General features: G+C 57.1%; 3 protein-coding genes across 5 annotated transcripts; 2 read left to right on the top strand and 1 right to left on the bottom strand.

Annotated features, from left to right (window-relative positions):
- The first annotated feature begins 5,170 nt into the window (after nt 1-5,170).
- Nucleotides 5,171-9,058, top strand: LOC148592313 (arylsulfatase A-like). 2 transcript variants are annotated; one of them, XM_088535199.1, is made up of 8 exons: nt 5,171-5,396; nt 5,516-5,756; nt 6,270-6,488; nt 6,969-7,138; nt 7,631-7,755; nt 7,919-8,046; nt 8,479-8,581; nt 8,690-9,058. In XM_088535199.1, exons 1-8 carry the CDS (start codon nt 5,179-5,181, stop codon nt 8,989-8,991), a joined length of 1,506 nt encoding a protein of 501 aa, XP_088391325.1. In that variant the 5' UTR covers nt 5,171-5,178; the 3' UTR covers nt 8,992-9,058. The 2 variants fall into 2 exon arrangements, with proteins under 2 accessions (XP_088391325.1, XP_088391326.1); XM_088535200.1 differs by lacking the exon at nt 6,270-6,488.
- Nucleotides 9,059-9,391: 333 nt separating this feature from the next.
- On the bottom strand, nt 9,392-22,984 carry LOC148592312 (transmembrane protease serine 9-like). The gene is made up of 9 exons (XM_088535233.1): nt 22,935-22,984; nt 14,287-14,487; nt 13,717-13,982; nt 13,322-13,467; nt 12,560-12,878; nt 10,525-10,723; nt 10,152-10,432; nt 9,772-9,911; nt 9,392-9,667 (listed from the first exon to the last, which is right to left on the bottom strand). The coding sequence occupies exons 1-9, from the start codon at nt 22,982-22,984 to the stop codon at nt 9,392-9,394; spliced, it is 1,878 nt and encodes a 625-aa protein (XP_088391359.1).
- On the top strand, nt 22,975-26,819 carry LOC104579679 (arylsulfatase A). 2 transcript variants are annotated; one of them, XM_088535201.1, is made up of 8 exons: nt 22,975-23,200; nt 23,320-23,560; nt 24,074-24,292; nt 24,773-24,942; nt 25,435-25,559; nt 25,723-25,850; nt 26,283-26,385; nt 26,494-26,819. In XM_088535201.1, exons 1-8 carry the CDS (start codon nt 22,983-22,985, stop codon nt 26,793-26,795), a joined length of 1,506 nt encoding a protein of 501 aa, XP_088391327.1. In that variant the 5' UTR covers nt 22,975-22,982; the 3' UTR covers nt 26,796-26,819. The 2 variants fall into 2 exon arrangements, with proteins under 2 accessions (XP_088391327.1, XP_088391328.1); XM_088535202.1 differs by lacking the exon at nt 24,074-24,292.
- Nucleotides 26,820-26,823: the final 4 nt, after the last annotated feature.

Raw genomic sequence — 26,823 nt, 5'->3', positions numbered from 1 at the left:
CCCGCTGTAGTAGAAAGACTCAGCACGGGTTCCGCAGCCCTGTCTGTAAGCAGAAAGTGGTTAGTGCAGTGCTCGTTGGCTCCCTGTTCCCCTCACGTGGAGGGTCCTCCTGCTCCCTCCCCAGGAGGTAGCATGTGGACAGCATGGGCAAGGCAGCCACAGCCCTGCAGCAGGATGTGCAGGGTACTGGAGAGGGCTGAGCCCCCTGCCCTGGGCCAGATGCCTCCTGTGCAGCCCTGGGCCACCAGGCTCCCTGTGGGGCTCTCCCAAAGCCTTGGGCCACTTACAGACAGGTGTCATATGCGTCCTGTGTGGGCCAGCACGCGGCCAGCACCAAGAGGAAGGGAAACAACCTCATCTTCGCCAGTAGCATGAGGCAGCTGCTGGTCGCGCCGAGTGGCAGCGGAGCCGGTTCCGGCAGTGTCCGTTGGGCTGGTGCCGTGTCACTGAGCCCATGTCACAGAGCAGCTGGTTCCAGAGCACTGGGCTCCTGGTGGGGCCCACGCCAACAGCGGGGTTGGGGCCCGGGATGTGAATGGGAGCGAGGCAGCCGCTCTGGGCGCTGCGATGGGGTGTGATAGGCAGCCCCGCTGGACACGGCAGGGGTGGGGATGAGGGTGCATGGCCAGGGCAGAGTGCTGCCTCTGCTAAGGTTGCTTCTGGCTGTGGCAGGCACACAGAGATGGTCGTGTAGAAGAGGTCCAGCACACCCAGATGACAGCAGTCATTTACACAAAACAGTCAAAGGCACATGCAGCGCAGTCCTGCCTGGCCACATTATACTAACACCATGTGGCAGGATTTATGTACTCACTGTTGACGAGCAATAGCGCCGTTCTGGTTCAGCACAGCCCGGGGTCGCAGAGCTGCTGAGTCCCTTGGTGTCTGCATGCAGTGCTCTAACAATACCAGGGTTAGGTGTTAACTACACCTCACACCTCAGCAGAGATGGGCAGGAGCTTGAGGTGCGCCCATGGCTGACCGCTGAACGCCTCCAATGGAAGAAGAGTCAGAGGAGATGGGCAAGAGTGAGGTGCCCATGAAGTTCACGAGTAACGAAGGATGTGACTGACCGCAGTGTTTGCTGACTTTATTTCAACACAAAGAGGACTGGAAGGTGGCCTTTTCCTTTTTACAAGAACAACTATGTCAAATGCTTGCATCAACTGACTGCCTCTCAGTTGAGTGGATGAACTGGTGTAAAGGCTTTTCCCTGAGTTCATCCAAAGAGATTGAATGTCTCCCTGAGTTAGCCAGAACAGCATGGGGGAAGTGTGTAGGTGGCTCAGCTCAACATAGAGTATAAAAGCTGAACAACTAACAAAAGGAACCCTGTTCAAAGATCCACAACTAGTGGGGAGACACAGGAGCTACCTCAGTAAGCAGGGTACACACGTCTTTGCCAACAGGTTGGCAGGCCTGGTTAGGAGGGCTTTAAACTAGGCAAGATGGGGAAGGGGAGAGTTCCAGTCAGGGTAACGTGGCTCAAGTCGGGATGCCTCCTGTGGGGAAGAGCATATGTGACAGGACTATGGAGGATCCTCTTGCACCTCTCCTGCACGCTCACTTACCTCCCTGAAATGCCTGTACACCAGTGCATGCAGCATGGGGAATAAACAGGAGGAACTGCAGAAGTGTTTGCTATCACAGGGCCTGTTTTGCCAATCGGCGGGTGGGGCAAAAAGAACCGGACACCAATGGAAAGAACTTTCTTGTTTTACTATTAATATTAAGGCAGTACAGAATGATACATTTAACAAAACAAAACAATAAGCTCACTATGCGCTCGGTTTTAGCAACAGACAAAATAAGCAAGGTAACGCACCTAGCCATTGCTATACAAGAAAGAGCATAGTGATTAAGAAAAAGATACATCAGCAATTGCCTAAGTACGTTACCATCATGCAGATCCGCAGTGGCTGGGGAGCCCCTGTTGCAGCGAGGATTTGGAGAAACTTCACAACAATTGGGAGGTCTTACATGGTGCATCCACCCATAAGCAAGGTCTCCTAAGTCGCAGCAAGAGGGTCCAGCTTTTATAGAGCCTCATCAGCAAATCATGATAACTGGCATTTTCTTGGTGAGCGGTAACATCTGGTGGGGTCTACTTTCCCTATCATCCGGGACTGGGACTTGGCCAGAGCCCAGGCCTTGGATGGGAGGGTTCCCCTCAAGGTCAAAAAGAGCTGCACAGGAGCCCACAAAGGCTACAGTTTAATAAGCCTATGCACAGGTTAGCATAAGCAGTCCATAGTAGCATAAGCCACTAACAAATAAAGAAGGACTCGCTGGAAATGGGAAGGTCGGGGGTAGCTGTGGCTGCTGTGGAGTTCAGGATCCAGCCAGGAGGAAGCAGGGCAATAAGTAGGACCGCAGCCCTGGACTTCAGAGGAGGGGGTTGGCCTCTTCAGAGACCTACTTGGAGGAATCCCATGGGTTAGAGGCCTGGAAGGAAGAAGGGGTCCAAGAGAGCTACTTCACATTCCAGCATCACTTCCTCCAAGTTCAAGACCGGTGCACCCCTATGAGTAAGAAATGAGGCAGAGGGGACATGAGACCTGTGTGCATGAGCATGGGGCTCTGGGCAAAACTCAAACAGAAGAAGGCAGCATATAGAATGTGGAAAAAGGAGCAGGCTCCCTTGGGAGGAGTATAGGAATGCTGTCACGGTGTGCAGGGATGTGACGAGGAAGGCTAAGGTGCACCTGGCATTAAATCTGGCAAGGGATGTCAAGGACCACAAGAACCGGACAGACTGGACAACTGGGCGGTGAGAAACCTCATGAAGTTCAACAAGGGCTAGCGCAAGCTCCTGCACCTGGGGAGGAATAACCCCTTTAGCATCAGTACAGGCTGGGGACTGACCCTCTGGAGAGCAGCTCTGCGGAGAAGGACCTGGGCAACATGGTGGACGACAAGTTGACCATGAGGCAGCAGGTGCCCTCGTGGCCAAGAAGGCCAATGGGATCTTGGGGTGCATTAAGAAGAGCGTCTCCAGCAGGTCGAGGGAGGGGATCCTGCCCCTCTGCTCAGCCCTGGTGAGGCCACATCTGGAGTATTGTGTCCAGTTCTGGGATCCCCAGTACAAGAGGGACGTGGAACTACTGGAGAGAGTCCAGCGCAGGGCTAGGAGGATGACCAGTGGCCTGGAACATCTGCCCTATGAGGAAAGGCTGAGAGAGCTGGGCCCATACAGCCTGAAGAAAAGAAGGCTGAGAGGGGACCTGATCAGTGTCTACAAGTACCTCAAGGGAGGGAGGACGACGGGGCCAGGCTCTTTTCAGTGGCAGCCAGCGATAGGACAAGAGGAAACGGCCACAAACTGAAGCATCATAATTTCCACAGGAACTTAAGCAAAATATTCTTGACAGTGAGGGTGCCAGAGCGTTGGAGCAGGCTGCCAAAAGAGGAGGTGGAATCTCCTTCTCTGGAGATCTTCAAAATCCGCTTGGACGCAATCCTGTGTAACATGCTCTAGGTGACCCTGCGCGTGCAGGGGGGTTGGACTAGGTGATCTCTAGAGAACACTTCCAACCTTTATACTTCTATGATTCTAAGAAGGGCTTCCTCAAACCCATCAGTAGCAAAAAGAAGACTAGGGGAAACATGAGCCCACTGCAGAATGGGGTGGGTGCCCTGGTGACAAAGGATACAGAGAAGGCAGAGTTACTGAATGCCTTCTTTGCTTCAATCTTTACTAAGGCCAGCCCTCTGGAATCCCAGACACTGGCAGCAGGAGATGTCTAGAGAAAGGAAGACTTGCCCTTGGTTGAGGAAGATCAGGTTAGTGATTGCATAGGCAAAGCTAACAGCCACACATCCATAGGCCTTGATGAGATGCATCCAAGAGCGCTGTGAGAGCTGCCGGATATTATTGGTAAGCCACTCTGCCAGGGGAGACATTGGGAAGAATTTCTACATGGAAAGAGTAATCAAGCATTGGAACAGGCTGCTTGGGGAAGTGGTGGAGTCACCGTCCCTGGCAGTGTTGAAGAAGCATGTAGATGAGACCCTTAGGGACATGGTTTGGTTTGGCAGGATGGTGTTGAAGGGCTTACGGCTGGACTCGATGATCTCAAAGGTCTTTTCCAACCATAATCATTCTAGGATTCTATGATTTTATCATTCTTGTAAGGTGAAGGAGATCAGGAGAGGTGCCTGAGGACAGAAGGAAAGCCACTGTCATGCCAGTCTTCAAAAAGGGCAAAAAGGAGGACTCAGGCAACTACGGGCCAGTCAGCCTCAGCTCCCTGTCTGGAAAGGGGATGCAACAGCTTTTCCTGGACATGGAGGACAAGAAGGTGATCAGGAAGAGACAGCATGGATTCATCAAGGGAACTCAAGCTGAACCAATCTGATAGCCCTCTATGATGGAATGACTGGCTGGGTGGAGGAGAGCAGGGGAAGTTGTCTACCTTGACTGCAGCAAGGCTGTCGACACCGTCTCCCGCAACATCTTCAAAGGCAAGCTCAGGACATACGGACTAGGTATGTGGACCGTGAGGTGGACTGAAAGCTGCCTGGCTGGCAGAGCTCGGGGGCTTGTGATCAGTGGTGCAGTCTAGTAGGAGGCCAGTGTCCCCATGGGGTCAGTATCGGCTCCAGTCCTGTTCACTTTATGCATCAATGACTTGGATGAAGGACAGAGCGCCCCGTCAGCAAGTTTGCTGATGATACCAAACTAGGAGAAGTGGCTGATACAAGAAAGGGCTGTGCTGCCCTTCAGAGAGACCTCGACAGGCTGGAGAGATGGGCAGAACTCACGAAGTTCAACTAAGGCAAATGCAGGGTCCGGCCGCTGGGGAGGAATAACCCCAGGACCAGGACAGGCTGGGGAACGACCTGCTGGGGAGCAGCTCTGCGGAAAAAGACGTGGGCGCCCTGGGGGACAGCAGGCAGCCCAGGGCGGCTGTGGAGGCTCCCTGCCTGGAGAGGCCCCGAGGCCGCCTGGGGCCGGCCCCGCGCCGCGCTCTGCAGGGCGGCTCCGCCCGGCCGCCTCGCGGCCCCTTTAAGGGGCAGCCGCGGCGGCCTACAGCTCCCGGCACGCCTCGCGCGGTCACGTGGCCGCCCGCGCCCGCGCCCGTCAGGGGTCGGCGGCAGGTGCAGCGGCGGCGCCTCGCTCTGGCCTACGGGTGCCGGGCGGGCTGGGCGCGCGGCGGGACGCCCGGGAGCGGCGCCATGCGGCCCTCGCCGTGGGCGCTGGCGCTGCTGGCGCTGCGCGGGGCGGCCGGGGTGCCGCCCAGCTTCGTGCTGCTCCTGGCCGACGACCTGGGCTTCGGGGACCTGGGCAGCTACGGGCACCCGTCGTCGGGCACGCCGCACCTGGACCGCCTGGCCGCCGGCGGGCTCCGCTTCACCGACTTCTACAGCGGCGCCGCCGTGTGCAGCCCCTCGCGGTACGGCGGCGGGCGGCGCCTGCCTGGGCAGCCCGCTCGGCGCGGGGGAGGCCCGCGGGGCGAGGCGCGGGCTGCCGCGCGGCGGTGCCCAACCCCCGCCTCGCCACTCTCGCCCCCAGGGCAGCCCTGCTCACCGGCCGCTTCCAGACGCGCTCCGGGGTCTACCCGGGCGTGTTCAGCCCCGACTCGCGCGGGGGGCTGCCGCTCGCCGAGGTGACCGTGGCGGAGGTGCTGAAGGCGGCGGGCTATTCCACAGCCATGGTTGGCAAGTGGCACCTGGGGCTGGGTGTTAACGGCTCCTTCCTGCCCACCAAGCAGGGCTTTGACCACTTCCTGGGGGTGCCCTATTCCCACGACCAGGTGAGTGCCCGCTGGCCGGCCGGGAGCAGGAGGAGGCGCCAGGGCTGCGCAAGGGTGCTGCCCTGGGAGGCCCCTGCTTGAGGGCGGATGGGCCCAGCTGGGGCTCGCAGGGCAGGCGGGAGGCCGCAAGCCGAGCAGGCGGGTGCCGGTTACAGAGCGTCCCGTGAGGGGCAGCTGCGGTAGGGCCGTGTCCCGGGCTGCGGGTTGCGTTGTGCCTGGAGGTGTCGGCCCCTTGCCAAGCCGTGTGCTAGGGCCTGCGTGCGGGAAACGGGGAAAGGCCTGCGCTGCTGGCGGGAGGAAGTGGTGCTGAGACAGCCTGATCCGCGGGCAGGCTTGGGGGGGGCCCATCCTTGGGCTTCTGAAGGGGCTGCCCGAGGGTGTCTGTGGAGGAGGAGCTGCTGTGAGGCTCTGAGCAACCTGCCTGCGCTGTCCTGCCACACAGATAAAGAACAAAGTGCCTTTTTTTCCCTCCTACCCTACCCTCCCCGCCCCCTTCTCTCTCTCTCTCTGCAGGGTCCATGCCAGAATCTCACTTGCTTCCCACCTGACGTCAAGTGTTTTGGGACTTGTGACCAGGGCTTAGTACCGGTCCCACTGCTCTGGAACCAGAGTATTGTGCAGCAGCCAGTCTCCTTCCCCGACCTAGTACCGCTCTACAACAAGTTTTCCCGGGACTTCATCACTGACTGTGCCCGGAAAGGCGTCCCCTTCCTGCTCTACTATGCCTCCCACGTAGGAGAGGGGAAGGGCTGCCCTGGGTGCAGGGGTGGGGGGGAAGCCTCTGTCCTATGGGCGCTTTGGGAGCACTTTGACTCCTGCGGTCCCAAATGAGTGCTGAGAAGTCAGAACATGGAGGAAAGAAGGGGGAAGACCCTGACGTGAGTGGCTCGGGGCTGGCATTCTTTGTGCTCCAGCCTCATTGCATCGTCCTGGTAATGTTCTTGAGCTGTTTCTACCTGCTGCTTTGCCTGCTCCCCGGAGTAGGAATCTGTACAGGGCAATCTCTGAAACTCCCTGTCCTCTGTGGCCCTGAGCTCCTTTGTGTTATTTCCGAGAGGCGTCTCGGAAGGCTGGCCCCAAGCCCTGTGTCATCTCGTGGGTCTTGTCCCATAACTCCATTACCCAGCTGGGGTGTTTGCTGTGCCCAGGTGAGTGCAGCAGCTGGGTGCGTCTCTGGCAGGTTGTGGAGCAGCCCCTCTCCCCTCTCCCCAGCATACGCACTACCCGCAGTTTGCAAGCCGGGAGTTCACAGGGCGGTCGCGTCGGGGGCCCTTTGGTGATGCTCTCCTGGAGTTCGATGCCTCGGTGGGACACTTGCTGCAGGTGCTGGAGGACAGTGGTCTAACAAACAGGACGCTGGTGTTTTTCACCTCTGACAATGGGTGAGTGCGAATGTCCTGGTTGGTAAGATTCTCCTGCCTTGGTGTGGAGGAGCTGCGATGAGACCTTGGGTGGCTGGGGCACAGGTGTTGCGGGTTGGCATTGCCAAGAGAGATCCTAGTGACCTGGAATGAGGCTGGGGGTGAAGGTTGCTCTGGGTAGGACCTGTTGCATGAACCCTTTGCCCCTGGGAGCCAGCTGTGCTTCTTGTCATGGACAGAAGCTCCACGGGCCTGGGGCCGGGGTGTGCTGCTGTGATGCCTCCCAGTCTCTTTCCTGTGTTGGTGGCCTTGGTCTCTAGTGTCCTGCTTGGCTATCTGGCACTCCTTGGCCTCCTCAGCCCATCCTGCCTGTTTGAAAGGCTCAGCAGGGTGGCAGGGCTGCACATTGGTGCCTTGTCAGTGTGGCAGCGTGGCCCCACTGTGAGCATTAGGGAGGGGGTAGTGTGGAGCTGCAAGACTGACGGGAGCTGGTTCCTCCCTCTTCGCTCGCAGCCCTTCCACCATGCGGATGGCCCGTGGGGGCAGCTCTGGCCTTCTGAGGTGTGGGAAGGGAACAACATATGAAGGTGGCATGCGGGAACCAGCAGTGGCTTATTGGCCGGGCCGCATCACTCCAGGTGAGACCTGGCCCCGCTCTCCTCTTGCGTGCTGAGGCGGGGCTGTTGTAGCAATTGAGCTCTCCTGGGACCGGTGGAGGAGGGGAGAGAGGTGGTGAGGATGATGGGCATGGGAATGGGATGAGATGCTTGAGCCTCTCCTTGTGCCTTGCTGTGGTGGCAGGAGTGACCCATGAGCTGGCGAGCACCCTGGACATCCTGCCAACACTGACTGCTCTGGCTGGAGCAGCTCTCCCCAGCGTTGCCCTGGACGGCTACGACTTGAGTCCAGTGCTGTTTGGCTCAGGGAAGGTGAGTTTGTTGGGCCAGTTATGGCTAGTGCAGCGCATAGAGGTGGGGTGTGGGAAAGGAGCCTTCTGCCTGGTTAGTAGCCCCAGCCTGAGGGCCTGGGGAGAGCCATGAGCTGAGAGATTTTCTGGTCTTGGGCCAGGCCTGTGCCATGCCATGGAGTTCCCGGGCGTCCCCAGCCTGCTCCGAGGCATGCTGTAGCAACTGCTGTGTGTTGCCAAGCCAAACGCCCAGGGCTGCAGTGCCAGGACAGAGCCCCGATTTCTCTGAGTTGGGAGCAAATAGGATGCTGCTGCTCGGTGCTGCCTTTGCTCCATCCTGCCTGCGGTATCAGGGCTTCTGTATGACTCCCTACGGTCTCTACGTGGTCCTGTCCCAGCCTCTCTTCCAGCCTCAGTGCTGTGCAGGTGACCTCATCTCGTTTGCTCCCCGCAGAGTCCCCGTCAGACAATGTTCTACTACCCGCCGGCCCCTGATGAGCTGCACGGGCCCTTTGCAGTCAGGCTTGGGAAGTACAAGGCCCATTACTTCACACAAGGTCAGCACTGCCTCCTCTTTTCTACATGGGTGGCTTGGCGCAGTGTGGTTTGGCTGCCCAAAGCTCAATGGGAGGAAACTGAGCTGCGCTTGGGGACTTCTTTTGCAGGCTCCTTTCACAGTGATACTACCCCTGACCAGGCTTGCCATGGACTGACTCCGCTGACTCCCCATGTGCCCCCGCTGCTCTTTGATCTGGAGTCGGACCCTGCTGAGCACTACGATTTGGTGCAGGGTGGCGCAGGGCAAGAAGTTCTGCAAGTGCTGGAGGAGATCAAACTGCAGAAGGCGCTTTTTGAGCAGCGCATGGAGTTTGGAGAAAGCCAGATCGGGAAGGGCAGAGACCCTGCCCTGCAGCCCTGCTGCATCCCAGACTGCACCCCCAAGCCCTCCTGCTGCCACTGCTCCTAGCCCTGTGCCTCCCCAGCCCCTTCACACTCCGACCTTGTCCCCAAACTCTGCAGAGCCCTCTGCTAAGCAAGCTCAGCTGTAGTGCAGCCTCGAGCCTTGGTTCAGTGCCACCCGGGACTATGGGGTACTGCTGTGGGGAGCCGCATGTGTGGAAGTTCAGTGGGCCTTGCACTCCCCAGTGGATCTCTCGGCCGAGGTCTCCTTGCAGGGGGAAAAAAAGGATTTGCTCAGGAAGGGTCCGTAATACAGCATCATCTCCCGAGTCCACATAAGAAAACACGATGAAGCAAAGGGCATGCCACTGTATTCTCAAATTACAACCTGCTCGGGGGCGGGTGTTTGCGAGGGCAGCCTCAGTGGGAACAGACATGGGAGGTACTGCACAACCACTGGACAGGGATTATGAGCACCCAGTTTTGCAGGGATCAGGCTGGGCTGACTGTGTTGGCCGTGGCCTAGGGAGTTGGCTGAAACCAGAGGATGAACGACTCCATCTCCGTGATGATTCTTGCAGTGTGCTTATGTGGCTCAAGATCCAGTTGTAATACCGCTGAACAGCGCTGTAGACTCCGGGTTGTTGCATTCTTGCGCAGCCATATCCCCAGCTGGTGACACCAACAAGCCAATAGTACTCGCCAACTGGATCTTTGCATACGAGGGGGCCACCGCTGTCACCCTGCAGTGCAGGAGAGAAGTGTGAGGTGTTGCTTGGTGGGTTGTATGGGGGATTGTGGCAGGGCTCTCCCTGCCGTTGTGCTCTGGCGTGCTGTCCTTTCCTACCTGGCAAGTGTCGATGCCACCTTCCTGATAGCCAGCACACACGTGAGTGTCCACGATGACCCCTGCGTACCATTCGCTGCTGTTGCAGATGTGGTTGTCAATGAGGTGGACAGGGGCCTCCTGAAGGATGTGAGGTGTTTCTGGAGCTGTGGATATGAAAAGGATTCGGCATCTGGCAGCTCGTTGCTGTTTCTGCATCCCTGTGTGGCTGAACACCTTCCCCAAGTCCTGGCTTTGGGTCTTGAGGGGCTTCCCTTCTGTCTTGCTTTGGGTAATGGGCTAAGGCCATCTCTCTACAAGTGTACGTCCCATTGGCTTCTCCTGGTAGCCCAGTCCCACCTCGACAGCATGCTGTGCCTGCCCTTGGGGAACACCAGCACTTGTTGGAAACTCACCTCCTTCGTACATGGCACCCCAACCACCGACGTAGCAAGGTGACAGCCCTGGCACTTGTAGCGCGTTATCAGGGACACATGCCACCTGTACATAATGGCCGCACTGCACAGGTTGGTCCAGCTGCAGCAGTGCAATGTCGTTATGCTCTGTGATTGTACTGTAATGTTCATGCATAATTAGCCGCTTAACATTGCGCACTTGGCCCTCAGGGCCCAGCTGTTGCAAATCGGAGGTACCAGCCACCACGCGCCACAGCTCAAAATGGCTGGAAGGGAGATGGAGAGAGGGGTTAGAGAGGGCAGAGCCAGGGTATCAGCCTGTCTTGTGTGGATGTCCCGGGTCCTTGAGCCACCTTACCTGCCGCGTACGAAGCAGTGAGCTGCTGTGAGGACCCACTGGGAGGTGATGAGAGACCCTCCACAAATGTGTCCAGTACCTATTCCCCAGGGGACCTGGATGCTGACAATCCAGGGCCAGGAGCCTGGCTGAGCATCCCAACCACCCACAACACGCATCCCGCTGTAGTAAAAAGACTCAACACGGGTTCCGCAGCCCTCTCTGTAAGCAGAAAGTGGTTAGTGCAGTGCTCGTTGGCTCCCTGTTCCCCTCACGTGGAGGGTCCTCCTGCTCCCTCCCCAGGAGGCAGCGTGTGGACAGCATGGGCAAGGCAGCCACAGCCCTGCAGCAGGATGTGCAGGGTACTGGAGAGGGCTGAGCCCCCTGCCTTGGGCCAGATGCCTCCTGTGCAGCCCTGGGCCACCAGGCTCCCTGTGGGGCTCTCCCAAAGCCTTGGGCCACTTACAGACAGGTGTCATATGCGTCCTGTGTGGGCCAGCACGCGGCCAGCACCAAGAGGAAGGGAAACAACCTCATCTTCGCCAGTAGCATGAGGCAGCTGCTGGTCGCGCCAAGTGGCAGCGGAGCCGGTTCCAGCAGTGTCCGTTGGGCTGGTGCCGTGTCACTGAGCCCATGTCACAGAGCAGCTGGTTCCAGAGCACTGGGCTCCTGGTGGGGCCCACGCCAACAGCGGGGTTGGGGCCCAGGATGTGAATGGGAGTGAGGCAGCCGCTCTGGGCACAAAGAGGACTGGAAGGTGGCCTTTTCCTTTTTACAAGAACAACTATGTCAAATGATTGCATCAACTGACTGCCTCTCAGTTGAGTGGATGAACTGGTGTAAAGGCTTTTCCCTGAGTTCATCCAAAGAGATTGAATGTCTCCCTGAGTTAACCAGAACAGCATGGGGGAAGTGTGTAGGTGGCTCAGCTCAACATAGAGTATAAAAGCTGAACAACTAACAAAAGGAACCCTGTTCAAAGATCCACAACTAGTGGGGAGACTCGGGAGCTACCTCACTAAGCAGAGTACACACGTCTTTGCCAACAGGTTGGCAGGCCTGGTTAGGAGGGCTTTAAACTAGGCAAGATGGGGAAGGGGAGAGTTCCAGTTAAGGGTCCATAATACAGCATCATCTCCCAAGTCCACATAAGAAAACACGATGAAGCAAAGGGCATGCCACTGTATTCTCAGATTACAACCTGCTTGGGTGGGGGTTGCAATGGCAGCCTCAGTGGGAACCGACATGGGAGGTACTGCACAACCACCGGACAGGGATTATGAGTACCCAGTTTTGCAGCATCCTTACACAATTTCAGTATTTCAGATATTTTTACCTAATTCCTCTCAGGCTTCTGTGTTTTTAGTGATGTGCCTTCTGAGATATCACTGCCTTTGCCAGATTCTGCTCCCTAGCAGTGCCTTCAGTCATCTGTGATGTTTGGGCCTCTCTCAAGTGCCTCCCCTCTAACCTCTTATGAAATCTGGCCATTCCTTGTAATGCTGTCTCTATCATCAGTGTTTCACTCTGTTACTAGTTATGTTCAGCGGTTTCCCATACTGCATTCAGGAGTTTCTCTTGGTCTAGTCAACAAAGCCTTAAGCCACAGCTTAGTCATTCACTTGCCTTCCTGATGTGTTCCTTCAAAGTTGTCTTCATGCCCCATCATCTTTTTCCTAGGCCTCTCAGTCTCAGACAGTGTAGGCTGCCTATACGGGTCAAGCAGCCTCCTGCCTGCATGGGCAGAGTTCCAGCCCTCGGGGTGACTCTTTGCCTTTGTGGGCAACTGGCTGCACACAGGCTCACTTTTCAGGTGCTATCTGTGGAAATCCCAGCCATGCCCCCAAGATGGAACTGGACTGAGGCAAGGTCAGCTCTGAGAACAGGCAATTTTATTTCTGGACTACAAGTTCAGGGTTTGTGGTCATTTGCAGGGTTCAGGGAGGTGGGCAGGGCAGCGCAAGCCTTTGGCCCTGGGGTTGGGGGCATTGCCTGAGGAGGAAATGGTTAGCACATGCTGCCCTGGATCCTGCTTGTTCTGATGTTTAAACCTCACTTTCTTTTATAACCTGCAGCATCTCCTGCAGCAGAGTGAAGAACTGCGTCAGCTTTTTGCGTGAAAATGGGCAGGAGACAGGTCTGTGTGTTTGTGTAGGTACTGGCTTATGGTATGGGGCTGTGGTCATCGGTGGTGCAGTCGTCTGTGATTGGTACAGTCCTATTTGGAACAGGATCCATTGGTAGTAGTCCTTAGTGGAGGTGTAGATCCCAGGTTGGTGTGCTCTTGCGCAGCCAGCTCCCCAGCTGGTGACACCAACAAGCCAGTAGAAGTCGCGAGTTCGATCTTTGCATACGAGGGGGCCGCCGCTGTCACCCTGCAGTGCAGGAGAGAAGCGTGAGCTGTTGCTTTTTGACTAATGTCAGCTCTTCAGTGCTGGCACTAAAGTGTCATCACTGCTTCTCTACAAGAGTGCGTTGCAGAGGTGTCTGCACTGCCAAGTGGCATACTGCAGCTGCTGGGGCCCACAGAAGCTTGTTGATGAGGGGACTATGGGTCTGTGAGGGAGGATTCTCTCTGGTGTTTCTGGGTGATTCTGGGTTTGTGAACAGGGATGTTCCAGCCAGGGATCTGAACCTATGTCCCAGGCAACCTGGATTAAGGGGACCATCTCATGCTGGACCTGCAGAGGAGAAGGGATGGTGAGCTCTGTCACATTTGGGACCCAGAGATGGTTGGGTAGCTGTCCAGGCAGAGCACAGGCTGCATGTGTATGGGGGTTGTGGCAGAATTGTCCCCACTGCTTTTGCCCCTTCCTACCTGGCAAGAGTCGATGCCACCTTGCTGATAACCAGCACACAAGTTGGTGTCGAAGATCATCCCTCCATACCATTCGCTGCTGTTGCAAAGGTGCTTGTCAATGAGGTGGACAAGGGCCTCCTGCAGGATTTCAGGTCGTGTCAATGCTGTGGACATAAAAAGGAATTGGCATCTGGCAGCTCGTTGCCGTTTCTGCATCCCTGTGTGGCTGAACACCTTCCCCAAGTCCTGGCTTTGGGTCTTGAGGGGCTTCCCTTCTGTCTTGCTTTGGGTAATGGGCTAAGGCCATCTCTCTACAAGTGTACGTCCCATTGGCTTCTCCTGGTAGCCCAGTCCCACCTCAACAGCACGCTGTGCCTGCCCCTGGGGAACACCAGCACTTGTTGGGAACTCACCTCCTTCGTACATGGCACCCCAACCACCGACGTAGCAAGGTGACAGCCCTGTCACTTGTAGCGAGTTATCAGGGACACATGCCAGCTGTACATAATGGCCACACTGCACAGGGTGTTCCAGCTCCATAAGTGCAATGTCGTTATGCTGTGTGACGTTATTGTAGTGTTCATGCATCACTACTCTCTTGATATTGATCTCTTGGGCCCCAGGGTCTGGCTGAATCACGCGGAGTGAACCAGCTATTATATGCCACTTATCAAAATTACTGGAAGGGAGATGGAGAGATTGGTTAGAGCAGAGCCGTGCACTGGAGGAGCAAGCACTTCCCACCCATCAGCTTTACAGAGGGAGAGGGATGTAGATGCCACCTTGCATGGAGGCATCGTGCCATCGCATGTGTTGGGCACAGGGCACATTGAGGAGAGGCTGCTAGAAAGCTTTGGTACCCTTCCAAGAGCAGCAGCTCAACTGGGGTTTTTGAAATGCCCAGGTAGTAGGTGTGCTGCAAAGCAGAGAGCTGGGCATCTGTCTGTGTTGTGTGGATATCCCTGCGCCTCCAGCCGCCTTACCTGAAATTTACGAAGCAGTGAGCTGCTGTGAGGACCCACTGGGGGGTGATGAGAGACCCTCCACAAATGTGTCTGCGGTCATTTTCCCAGGGAATCTGGATGCTGACAATCCAGGGCCAGGCGCCTGGCTGAGCATCCCAACCACCCACAATACGCATTCCGCTGTAGTAGAAAGACTCAGTCCGGACCCCGCAGCTGTCGCTGTAAGCAGAAAGTGGTTAGTGCAGTGCTCATCGGCTCCCTGTTCCCCTCACGTGGAGGGTCCTCCTGCTCCCTCCCCAGGAGGCAGCGTGTGGACAGCATGGGCAAGGCAGCCACAGCCCTGCAGCAGGATGTGCAGGGTACTGGAGAGGGCTGAGCCCCCTGCCCTGGGCCAGATGCCTTCCGTGCAGCCCTGGACCACCAGGCTCCCTGTGGGGCTCTCCCAAATCACACAGAATTAATCATAAGATGATTAAGTTTGGAAGAGACCTCTGGAGATCATCTAGTGCAACCCCCCAGGCAAGCAGTGTGTTACAGGATTGTGCCTAGATGCGTTTTGAGTATCTTCAAAGAAGGAGACTCCACCACCTCTCTGGACAATGTCTTGAAGTAGTCTATCACCCTCACGGTCAAGCCGTTTTTCCTGAAATTCAGGGAGAACTTCCTGTGCTTCCATTTGTGGCTGTTGTCCTATTGCTGGACAACCCTGAAAGGAGTCTGACCCTCCCCCTGTTGACACCCTCCCTTAAGGTGTTTATGTATAGTGAGGGCCTTTTAGTCTTCTCCTCTTTAGGCTGGACAGGCCCAACTCTCCCAGACTCTCCTCCTAGGAGAGATGCTGACATCCCCAAAGCCTTGGGCAACTTACAAACAGGAGGACTGTGCATCCTGCATGGGCCAGCATGCGGCCAGCACCAATAGGAGGAGGAAAAACATCTTCACCAACAGCACAAGGCAGCCTGCTGGTTGCGCTGAGCGGCAGCAGAGCCGGTTCTGGTGATGTCTGTTGGGCTGGTGCCATGGCGCTGGTTCTGGAGCAGTTGGTTCCGGAGCCTGGGCCCCTGGTGGGGTCTATGCCAGCAGTGGGGCTGGCACCCAGGGTGTGAGTGGGAGCGAGGCAGCTGCTGTGGGTGCCACGATGGGGTGCGATAGCAGCCCTGCAGGACACGGCAGGGATGGGGATGAGGGTGCGTGGCCAGGGCGGAGCGCTGCCCCCCACCAGCGCTGCCTTTGCTAGCAGCTCCCTGGAGAACAGCATGAGTTTGCAACTCCCAGGGGACGTTGGCTGCTGCTCTCTCCCTGCAGCTGCTGCCCATCTTGTCTTTGCCAAAGTGCCCCACCATGGAGCATGGCTCCTGCAGAGCGGGTGCCCACATGCTGGGTGCTGAAAAGCCAGGCAGGTTCACAGCTGTGGCAGCCAAGCAGCGATGAGCCAGCAGGGTGGGTTCAGCACCCCCGAGCCATGAGCACTCTGTGCTCTTTGTGTTTGTGGACACACACTCCGTGTGTGTATGTGTGTGCACTCCATGCAGGCTCACAGCTGTGTGCAGGGTTCCTCTGAGTGTGCACACACCATGTGTGCAGTCACAGTACCTGCGTTGTGTGTGTGTGTGTGTGCTAAGTGTGCATGCCCCATGTGAGCACATGCTGCTTGTGTTTGTCCAGTGTTTGCATGATGAGTCTGTGTATGCACACACTATGTCTGTGTATTCACGCTGTGTGAATGCTTTAAGTGTGGGTGGTCATTCTGCATGTTGTGTGTGCTTGTGCACGTAAGCATGCAGACTGTCTTTGCAAGCACTTGGAGCATGATGTGTGCGTGCGTAGGCAACACTTGCGAACACTGTGTGCATGCATCATGCGGTACACTATGAAAATCTGTGTGTGTGCGTGTGCGTGTGCACAGTGCACGTGTGAGTGCATGTGCAAGCACGCATGTGCGTGTGCAAGTGTGTGTGCAAGTGCGTGTGCGCGCGCTCACGCGTGCGCCCGCCGGACCCTCCAGCTGCCACCAGGGGGCGCCGCCTCCCCGCCCGGGCCGCAGCGCTCGGGACACGGCGCGACAGCACCGGGGAAAAGGAGCGGGCCAAGGGACCGAGCAGCGGCATCGCTACTGCGCCACTCACCTGCATCACTCACCTGGCATCATTCACAGAATCACAGAATGGTTGAGGTTGGAAGGGACCTCTAGAGATCATCTAGTACAACCTCCCTCCTCAAGGAGGGACACCCAGAGCATGTGGCACAGGGTGGCATCCAGGTGGGTTTTGAAGATCTCCAGAGAAGGAGACTCCACAGCCTCTCTGGGCAGCCTGTTCCAGGGCTCCGTCACCCTCACAGTAAAGAAGTTCTTCCTAACATAGAGATGGAAATTCCCGTGTTTCAACTTACACCCGTTACCCCTCGTCCAATCACTGGCCACCATGGAGAAGAGTTTGGCCCCATCCTCCCTGCATTCGCCCCTCAGGTAATTGTACCTGTTGATCAGATTGCCTCTTGATCTTCTCTTGTCTAGGCTGAAAAGACCCAGCTCTCTTGTCTTTCCTCATACAACAGATGCTCCAGTCCCTTCACCATCTTTGTGGCTCTGTGCTGGACCCTCTCTAGAAGCTCAATGTCCTTCTTGTACTGGGGAGCCCAGAACTGCACCCAATGCTCCAGGTGCAGCCTCACCAGAGCTGAGGAGAGGGGGAGGATCCCCTCCCTCGACCTCCTGGCAACACTCCTCCTGATGCAGCCAGGAGCCCATTGGCCGCCTTGGCCACGAGGGCAGACTGCTGCCTCACGGTTAACTTGTTTTCAACCAGGACTTCCAAATCCCTCTGTGGAGCTGCTTTCCAGCAGGTCATCCCCTAATCTGTACTGGTGCCTGGGGTTATTCCTCCCCAGGTGCAGGACCCTGCACTTGCCCTTGTTGAACCTCATGAGGTTCCTCTCTGCCCAACTCTCCATCCTGTCTAGGTCTCTGAATGGCAGCCCAGCCCTCTGGAGTGTCGGCCACTCCTCCCAGTTTGGTGTCATCTGCAAACCTGCTGAAGGTGCACTCTGTGCCCTCGTGCAAGACATTGATGAATAAGCTGAAGAGCACCGGGCCCAGTACTGACCCCTGCGGGACACCACTGGCCACAGGCTTCCAAGTGGGCTTGGCCCCATTTATCACCACCCTCTGGTCTCTGCCATCCAGCCAGTCCTCAATCCACTCCACTGTCCACTCGTCCAGTCCACACTTCCAGAACTTCCCTATGAGGTGTCGAATGCCTTGCTGAAGTCAAGGTAGACAACATCCACAGCTCTCTCATTGTCCATCCAGCCGGTCACCTCATTGTAGAAGGCTATCAGATTCGTCAGACATGACTTCCCCTTGGTGAATCCATGCTGCCTACTCCTGATGACCTTCTTTTCCTTGACATACCTAGAGATGGTCTCTAGGATGAGCTGCTCCATCACTTTTCCAGGGACTGAGGCGAGGCTGATCAGCCTGTAGTTTCCCAGCTCCTCTCTCTTGCCCTTTTTGAAGACTGGAGTGACATTGGTTTCTTCCAGTCCTCTGGCACCTCCCCTGCCCTCCATGACCTCTCGAAGATGATGGAGAGCAGCTGAGCAATAACCCCTGCCAGTTTCCTCAGCACTCTTGCGTGCATCCCATCTGGACCCATAGATTTATGGGTGTCCAGTTTGACTAAATAATCCCTAACCCAAACCTCCTTGACCAGTGGAAACTCCTCCTCTCTCCTGGTTCTCTCTCTTGTCTCTGGGATCAGTAGTTAGACTAGTGTTAGCAGTAAAGACTGAGGCAAAGAAGGCATTTAGTAGCTCTGCCTTCTCTGCATCCTCCATCACCAAGGCACCCTCCGTATTCAGCAGCTGACTAACATTTTCCCTAGTCTTCCTCTTGCTGCTGATGTATTTATAGAAGCCCTTCCTTTTGCCCCTGACATCTCTCACTAAGTCTAATTCCAAACGGGCCTTGGCCTTCCTCATTACATCCCTGCATTCTCTGGCCACCAGGCTCCTTGTGGGGCTTCTGGTGGGGCCCACGCCAACAGCGGGGTTGGGGCCCGGGATGTGAATGGGAGCCAGGCAGCCGCTCTGGGCGCTGCGATGGGGTGTGATAGGCAGCCCCGCTGGACACGGCAGGGATGGGGATGAGGGTGCGTGGCCAGGGCAGAGTGCTGCCTCTGCTAAGGTTGCTTGTGGCTGTGGCATGCACACAGAGATGGTCGTGTAGAAGAGGTCCAGCACACCCAGATGACAGCAGTCATTTACACAAAACAGTCAAAGGCACATGCAGCGCAGTCCTCCCTGGCCACATTATACTAATACCATGTGGCAGGATTTATGTACTCACTGTTGACGAGCAATAGCGCCGTTCTGGTTCAGCACAGCCTGGGGTCGCAGAGCTGCTGAGTCCCTTGGTGTCTGCATGCAGTGCTCTAACAATACCAGGGTTAGGTGTTAACTACACCTCACACCTCAGCAGAGATGGGCAGGAGCTTGAGGTGCGCCCATGGCTGACCGCTGAACGCCTCCAATGGAAGAAGAGTCAGAGGAGATGGGCAAGAGTGAGGTGCCCATGAAGTTCACGAGTAACGAAGGATGTGACTGACCGCAGTGTTTGCTGACTTTATTTCAACACAAAGAGGACTGGAAGGTGGCCTTTTCCTTTTTACAAGAACAACTATGTCAAATGCTTGCATCAACTGACTGCCTCTCAGTTGAGTGGATGAACTGGTGTAAAGGCTTTTCCCTGAGTTCATCCAAAGAGATTGAATGTCTCCCTGAGTTAGCCAGAACAGCATGGGGGAAGTGTGTAGGTGGCTCAGCTCAACATAGAGTATAAAAGCTGAACAACTAACAAAAGGAACCCTGTTCAAAGATCCACAACTAGTGGGGAGACACAGGAGCTACCTCAGTAAGCAGGGTACACACGTCTTTGCCAACAGGTTGGCAGGCCTGGTTAGGAGGGCTTTAAACTAGGCAAGATGGGGAAGGGGAGAGTTCCAGTCAGGGTAACGTGGCTCAAGTCGGGATGCCTCCTGTGGGGAAGAGCATATGTGACAGGACTATGGAGGATCCTCTTGCACCTCTCCTGCACGCTCACTTACCTCCCTGAAATGCCTGTACACCAGTGCATGCAGCATGGGGAATAAACAGGAGGAACTGCAGAAGTGTTTGCTATCACAGGGCCTGTTTTGCCAATCGGCGGGTGGGGCAAAAAGAACCGGACACCAATGGAAAGAACTTTCTTGTTTTACTATTAATATTAAGGCAGTACAGAATGATACATTTAACAAAACAAAACAATAAGCTCACTATGCGCTCGGTTTTAGCAACAGACAAAATAAGCAAGGTAACGCACCTAGCCATTACTACAGGAGAAAGAGCATAGTGATTAAGATACATCAGCAATTGCCTAAATACGTTACCATCATGCAGATCCGCAGTGGCTGGGGAGCCCCTGTTGCAGCGAGGATTTGGAGAAACTTCACAACAATTGGGAGGTCTTACATGGTGCGTCCACTCGTAAGCAAGGTCTCCTAAGTCGCAGCAAGAGGGTCCAGCTTTTATAGAGCCTCATCAGCAAATCATGATAACTGGCATTTTCTTGGTGAGCGGTAACATCTGGTGGGGCCTATTTTCCCTATCATCCAGGACTGGGACTTGGCCAGAGCCCAGGCCTCGGATGGGAGGGTTCCCTTCAAGGTCAAAAAGAGCTGCACAGGAGCCCACAAAGGCTACAGTTTAATAAGCCTATGCACAGGTTAGCATAAGCAGTCCATAGTAGCATAAGCCACTAACAAATAAAGAAGGACTCGCTGGAAATGGGAAGGTCGGGGGTAGCTGTGGCTGCTGTGGAGTTCAGGATCCAGCCAGGAGGAAGCAGGGCAATAAGTAGGACCGCAGCCCTGGACTTCAGAGGAGGGGGTTGGCCTCTTCAGAGACCTACTTGGAGGAATCCCATGGGTTAAAGGCCTGGAAGGAAGAAGGGGTCCAAGAGAGCTACTTCACATTCCAGCATCACTTCCTCCAAGTTCAAGACCGGTGCACCCCTATGAGTAAGAAATGAGGCAGAGGGGACATGAGACCTGTGTGCATGAGCATGGGGCTCTGGGCAAAACTCAAACAGAAGAAGGCAGCATATAGAATGTGGAAAAAGGAGCAGGCTCCCTTGGGAGGAGTATAGGAATGCTGTCACGGTGTGCAGGGATGTGACGAGGAAGGCTAAGGTGCACCTGGCATTAAATCTGGCAAGGGATGTCAAGGACCACAAGAACCAGACAGACTGGACAACTGGGCGGTGAGAAACCTCATGAAGTTCAACAAGGGCTAGCGCAAGCTCCTGCACCTGGGGAGGAATAACCCCTTTAGCATCAGTACAGGCTGGGGACTGACCCTCTGGAGAGCAGCTCTGCGGAGAAGGACCTGGGCAACATGGTGGACGACAAGTTGACCATGAGGCAGCAGGTGCCGTCGTCGCCAAGAAGGCCAATGGGATCTTGGGGTGCATTAAGAAGAGCGTCTCCAGCAGGTCGAGGGAGGGGATCCTGCCCCTCTGCTCAGCCCTGGTGAGGCCACATCTGGAGTATTGTGTCCAGTTCTGGGATCCCCAGTACAAGAGGGACGTGGAACTACTGGAGAGAGTCCAGCGCAGGGCTACGGGGATGAGGAGGGGCCTGGAACATCTGCCCTATGAGGAAAGGCTGAGAGAGCTGGGCCCGTACAGCCTGAAGAAGAGAAGGCTGAGAGGGGACCTGATCAGTGTCTACAAGTACCTCAAGGGAGGGAGGACGACGGGGCCAGGCTCTTTTCAGTGGCAGCCAGCGATAGGACAAGAGGAAACGGCCACAAACTGAAGCATCATAATTTCCACAGGAACTTAAGGAAAAATTTCTTGACAGTGAGGGTGCCAGAGCGTTGGAGCAGGCTGCCAAAAGAGGAGGTGGAATCTCCTTCTCTGGAGATCTTCAAAATCCGCTTGGACGCAATCCTGTGTAACATGCTCTAGGTGACCCTGCGCGTGCAGGGGTGTTGGACTCTAGATCCTCTGGATCTCTAGAGGACCCTTCCAACCTTTACAATTCTATGATTCTAAGAAGGGCTTCCTCAAACCCATCAGTAGCAAAAAGAAGACTAGGGGAAACATGAGCCCACTGGAGAATGGGGTGGGTGCCCTGGTGACAAAGGATACAGAGAAGGCAGAGTTACTGAATGCCTTCTTTGCTTCAATCTTTACTAAGGCCAGCCCTCTGGAATCCCAGACACTGGCAGCAGGAGATGTCTAGAGAAAGGAAGACTTGCCCTTGGTTGAGGAAGATCAGGTTAGTGATTGCATAGGCAAAGCTAACAGCCACACATCCATAGGCCTTGATGAGATGCATCCAAGAGCGCTGTGAGAGCTGCCGGATATTATTGGTAAGCCACTCTGCCAGGGGAGACATTGGGAAGAATTTCTACATGGAAAGAGTAATCAAGCATTGGAACAGGCTGCTTGGGGAAGTGGTGGAGTCACCGTCCCTGGCAGTGTTGAAGAAGCATGTAGATGAGACCCTTAGGGACATGGTTTGGTTTGGCAGGATGGTGTTGAAGGGCTTACGGCTGGACTCGATGATCTCAAAGGTCTTTTCCAACCATAATCATTCTAGGATTCTATGATTTTATCATTCTTGTAAGGTGAAGGAGATCAGGAGAGGTGCCTGAGGACAGAAGGAAAGCCACTGTCATGCCAGTCTTCAAAAAGGGCAAAAAGGAGGACTCAGGCAACTACGGGCCAGTCAGCCTCAGCTCCCTGTCTGGAAAGGGGATGCAACAGCTTTTCCTGGACATGGAGGACAAGAAGGTGATCAGGAAGAGACAGCATGGATTCATCAAGGGAACTCAAGCTGAACCAATCTGATAGCCCTCTATGATGGAATGACTGGCTGGGTGGAGGAGAGCAGGGGAAGTTGTCTACCTTGACTGCAGCAAGGCTGTCGACACCGTCTCCCGCAACATCTTCAAAGGCAAGCTCAGGACATACGGACTAGGTATGTGGACCGTGAGGTGGACTGAAAGCTGCCTGGCTGGCAGAGCTCGGGGGCTTGTGATCAGTGGTGCAGTCTAGTAGGAGGCCAGTGTCCCCATGGGGTCAGTATCGGCTCCAGTCCTGTTCACTTTATGCATCAATGACTTGGATGAAGGACAGAGCGCCCCGTCAGCAAGTTTGCTGATGATACCAAACTAGGAGAAGTGGCTGATACAAGAAAGGGCTGTGCTGCCCTTCAGAGAGACCTCGACAGGCTGGAGAGATGGGCAGAACTCACGAAGTTCAACTAAGGCAAATGCAGGGTCCGGCCGCTGGGGAGGAATAACCCCAGGACCAGGACAGGCTGGGGAACGACCTGCTGGGGAGCAGCTCTGCGGAAAAAGACGTGGGCGCCCTGGGGGACAGCAGGCAGCCCAGGGCGGCTGTGGAGGCTCCCTGCCTGGAGAGGCCCCGAGGCCGCCTGGGGCCGGCCCCGCGCCGCGCTCTGCAGGGCGGCTCCGCCCGGCCGCCTCGCGGCCCCTTTAAGGGGCAGCCGCGGCGGCCTACAGCTCCCGGCACGCCTCGCGCGGTCACGTGGCCGCCCGCGCCCGCGCCCGTCAGGGGTCGGCGGCAGGTGCAGCGGCGGCGCCTCGCTCTGGCCTACGGGTGCCGGGCGGGCTGGGCGCGCGGCGGGACGCCCGGGAGCGGCGCCATGCGGCCCTCGCCGTGGGCGCTGGCGCTGCTGGCGCTGCGCGGGGCGGCCGGGGTGCCGCCCAGCTTCGTGCTGCTCCTGGCCGACGACCTGGGCTTCGGGGACCTGGGCAGCTACGGGCACCCGTCGTCGGGCACGCCGCACCTGGACCGCCTGGCCGCCGGCGGGCTCCGCTTCACCGACTTCTACAGCGGCGCCGCCGTGTGCAGCCCCTCGCGGTACGGCGGCGGGCGGCGCCTGCCTGGGCAGCCCGCTCGGCGCGGGGGAGGCCCGCGGGGCGAGGCGCGGGCTGCCGCGCGGCGGTGCCCGACCCCCGCCTCGCCACTCTCGCCCCCAGGGCAGCCCTGCTCACCGGCCGCTTCCAGACGCGCTCCGGGGTCTACCCGGGCGTGTTCAGCCCCGACTCGCGCGGGGGGCTGCCGCTCGCCGAGGTGACCGTGGCGGAGGTGCTGAAGGCGGCGGGCTATTCCACAGCCATGGTTGGCAAGTGGCACCTGGGGCTGGGTGTTAACGGCTCCTTCCTGCCCACCAAGCAGGGCTTTGACCACTTCCTGGGGGTGCCCTATTCCCACGACCAGGTGAGTGCCCGCTGGCCGGCCGGGAGCAGGAGGAGGCGCCAGGGCTGCGCAAGGGTGCTGCCCTGGGAGGCCCCTGCTTGAGGGCGGATGGGCCCAGCTGGGGCTCGCAGGGCAGGCGGGAGGCCGCAAGCCGAGCAGGCGGGTGCCGGTTACAGAGCGTCCCGTGAGGGGCAGCTGCGGTAGGGCCGTGTCCCGGGCTGCGGGTTGCGTTGTGCCTGGAGGTGTCGGCCCCTTGCCAAGCCGTGTGCTAGGGCCTGCGTGCGGGAAACGGGGAAAGGCCTGCGCTGCTGGCGGGAGGAAGTGGTGCTGAGACAGCCTGATCCGCGGGCAGGCTTGGGGGGGGCCCATCCTTGGGCTTCTGAAGGGGCTGCCCGAGGGTGTCTGTGGAGGAGGAGCTGCTGTGAGGCTCTGAGCAACCTGCCTGCGCTGTCCTGCCACACAGATAAAGAACAAAGTGCCTTTTTTTCCCTCCTACCCTACCCTCCCCGCCCCCTTCTCTCTTTCTCTCTGCAGGGTCCATGCCAGAATCTCACTTGCTTCCCACCTGACGTCAAGTGTTTTGGGACTTGTGACCAGGGCTTAGTACCGGTCCCACTGCTCTGGAACCAGAGTATTGTGCAGCAGCCAGTCTCCTTCCCCGACCTAGTACCGCTCTACAACAAGTTTTCCCGGGACTTCATCACTGACTGTGCCCGGAAAGGCGTCCCCTTCCTGCTCTACTATGCCTCCCACGTAGGAGAGGGGAAGGGCTGCCCTGGGTGCAGGGGTGGGGGGGAAGCCTCTGTCCTATGGGCGCTTTGGGAGCACTTTGACTCCTGCGGTCCCAAATGAGTGCTGAGAAGTCAGAACATGGAGGAAAGAAGGGGGAAGACCCTGACGTGAGTGGCTCGGGGCTGGCATTCTTTGTGCTCCAGCCTCATTGCATCGTCCTGGTAATGTTCTTGAGCTGTTTCTACCTGCTGCTTTGCCTGCTCCCCGGAGTAGGAATCTGTACAGGGCAATCTCTGAAACTCCCTGTCCTCTGTGGCCCTGAGCTCCTTTGTGTTATTTCCGAGAGGCGTCTCGGAAGGCTGGCCCCAAGCCCTGTGTCATCTCGTGGGTCTTGTCCCATAACTCCATTACCCAGCTGGGGTGTTTGCTGTGCCCAGGTGAGTGCAGCAGCTGGGTGCGTCTCTGGCAGGTTGTGGAGCAGCCCCTCTCCCCTCTCCCCAGCATACGCACTACCCGCAGTTTGCAAGCCGGGAGTTCACAGGGCGGTCGCGTCGGGGGCCCTTTGGTGATGCTCTCCTGGAGTTCGATGCCTCGGTGGGACACTTGCTGCAGGTGCTGGAGGACAGTGGTCTAACAAACAGGACGCTGGTGTTTTTCACCTCTGACAATGGGTGAGTGCGAATGTCCTGGTTGGTAAGATTCTCCTGCCTTGGTGTGGAGGAGCTGCGATGAGACCTTGGGTGGCTGGGGCACAGGTGTTGCGGGTTAGCATTGCCAAGAGAGATCCTAGTGACCTGGAATGAGGCTGGGGGTGAAGGTTGCTCTGGGTAGGACCTGTTGCATGAACCCTTTGCCCCTGGGAGCCAGCTGTGCTTCTTGTCATGGACAGAAGCTCCACGGGCCTGGGGCCGGGGTGTGCTGCTGTGATGCCTCCCAGTCTCTTTCCTGTGTTGGTGGCCTTGGTCTCTAGTGTCCTGCTTGGCTATCTGGCACTCCTTGGCCTCCTCAGCCCATCCTGCCTGTTTGAAAGGCTCAGCAGGGTGGCAGGGCTGCACATTGGTGCCTTGTCAGTGTGGCAGCGTGGCCCCACTGTGAGCATTAGGGAGGGGGTAGTGTGGAGCTGCAAGACTGACGGGAGCTGGTTCCTCCCTCTTCGCTCGCAGCCCTTCCACCATGCGGATGGCCCGTGGGGGCAGCTCTGGCCTTCTGAGGTGTGGGAAGGGAACAACATATGAAGGTGGCATGCGGGAACCAGCAGTGGCTTATTGGCCGGGCCGCATCACTCCAGGTGAGACCTGGCCCCGCTCTCCTCTTGCGTGCTGAGGCGGGGCTGTTGTAGCAATTGAGCTCTCCTGGGACCGGTGGAGGAGGGGAGAGAGGTGGTGATGAGGATGGGCATGGGAATGGGATGAGATGCTTGAGCCTCTCCTTGTGCCTTGCTGTGGTGGCAGGAGTGACCCATGAGCTGGCGAGCACCCTGGACATCCTGCCAACACTGACTGCTCTGGCTGGAGCAGCTCTCCCCAGCGTTGCCCTGGACGGCTACGACTTGAGTCCAGTGCTGTTTGGCTCAGGGAAGGTGAGTTTGTTGGGCCAGTTATGGCTAGTGCAGCGCATAGAGGTGGGGTGTGGGAAAGGAGCCTTCTGCCTGGTTAGTAGCCCCAGCCTGAGGGCCTGGGGAGAGCCATGAGCTGAGAGATTTTCTGGTCTTGGGCCAGGCCTGTGCCATGCCATGGAGTTCCCGGGCGTCCCCAGCCTGCTCCGAGGCATGCTGTAGCAACTGCTGTGTGTTGCCAAGCCAAACGCCCAGGGCTGCAGTGCCAGGACAGAGCCCCGATTTCTCTGAGTTGGGAGCAAATAGGATGCTGCTGCTCGGTGCTGCCTTTGCTCCATCCTGCCTGCGGTATCAGGGCTTCTGTATGACTCCCTACGGTCTCTACGTGGTCCTGTCCCAGCCTCTCTTCCAGCCTCAGTGCTGTGCAGGTGACCTCATCTCGTTTGCTCCCCGCAGAGTCCCCGTCAGACAATGTTCTACTACCCGCCGGCCCCTGATGAGCTGCACGGGCCCTTTGCAGTCAGGCTTGGGAAGTACAAGGCCCATTACTTCACACAAGGTCAGCACTGCCTCCTCTTTTCTACATGGGTGGCTTGGCGCAGTGTGGTTTGGCTGCCCAAAGCTCAATGGGAGGAAACTGAGCTGCGCTTGGGGACTTCTTTTGCAGGCTCCTTTCACAGTGATACTACCCCTGACCAGGCTTGCCATGGACTGACTCCGCTGACTCCCCATGTGCCCCCGCTGCTCTTTGATCTGGAGTCGGACCCTGCTGAGCACTACGATTTGGTGCAGGGTGGCGCAGGGCAAGAAGTTCTGCAAGTGCTGGAGGAGATCAAACTGCAGAAGGCGCTTTTTGAGCAGCGCATGGAGTTTGGAGAAAGCCAGATCGGGAAGGGCAGAGACCCTGCCCTGCAGCCCTGCTGCACCCCAGACTGCACCCCCAAGCCCTCCTGCTGCCACTGCTCCTAGCCCTGTGCCGCCCCAGCCCCTTCACACT

This window comes from Tinamus guttatus, unplaced genomic scaffold, assembly GCF_059628265.1.
Source record: "Tinamus guttatus ecotype Peru unplaced genomic scaffold, ASM5962826v1 Tinamus_guttatus_pri_ptg000619l, whole genome shotgun sequence".
Taxonomy (NCBI): Eukaryota; Metazoa; Chordata; class Aves; order Tinamiformes; family Tinamidae; genus Tinamus; species Tinamus guttatus.
This window is presented reverse-complemented; position numbering and strand designations above follow the sequence as displayed.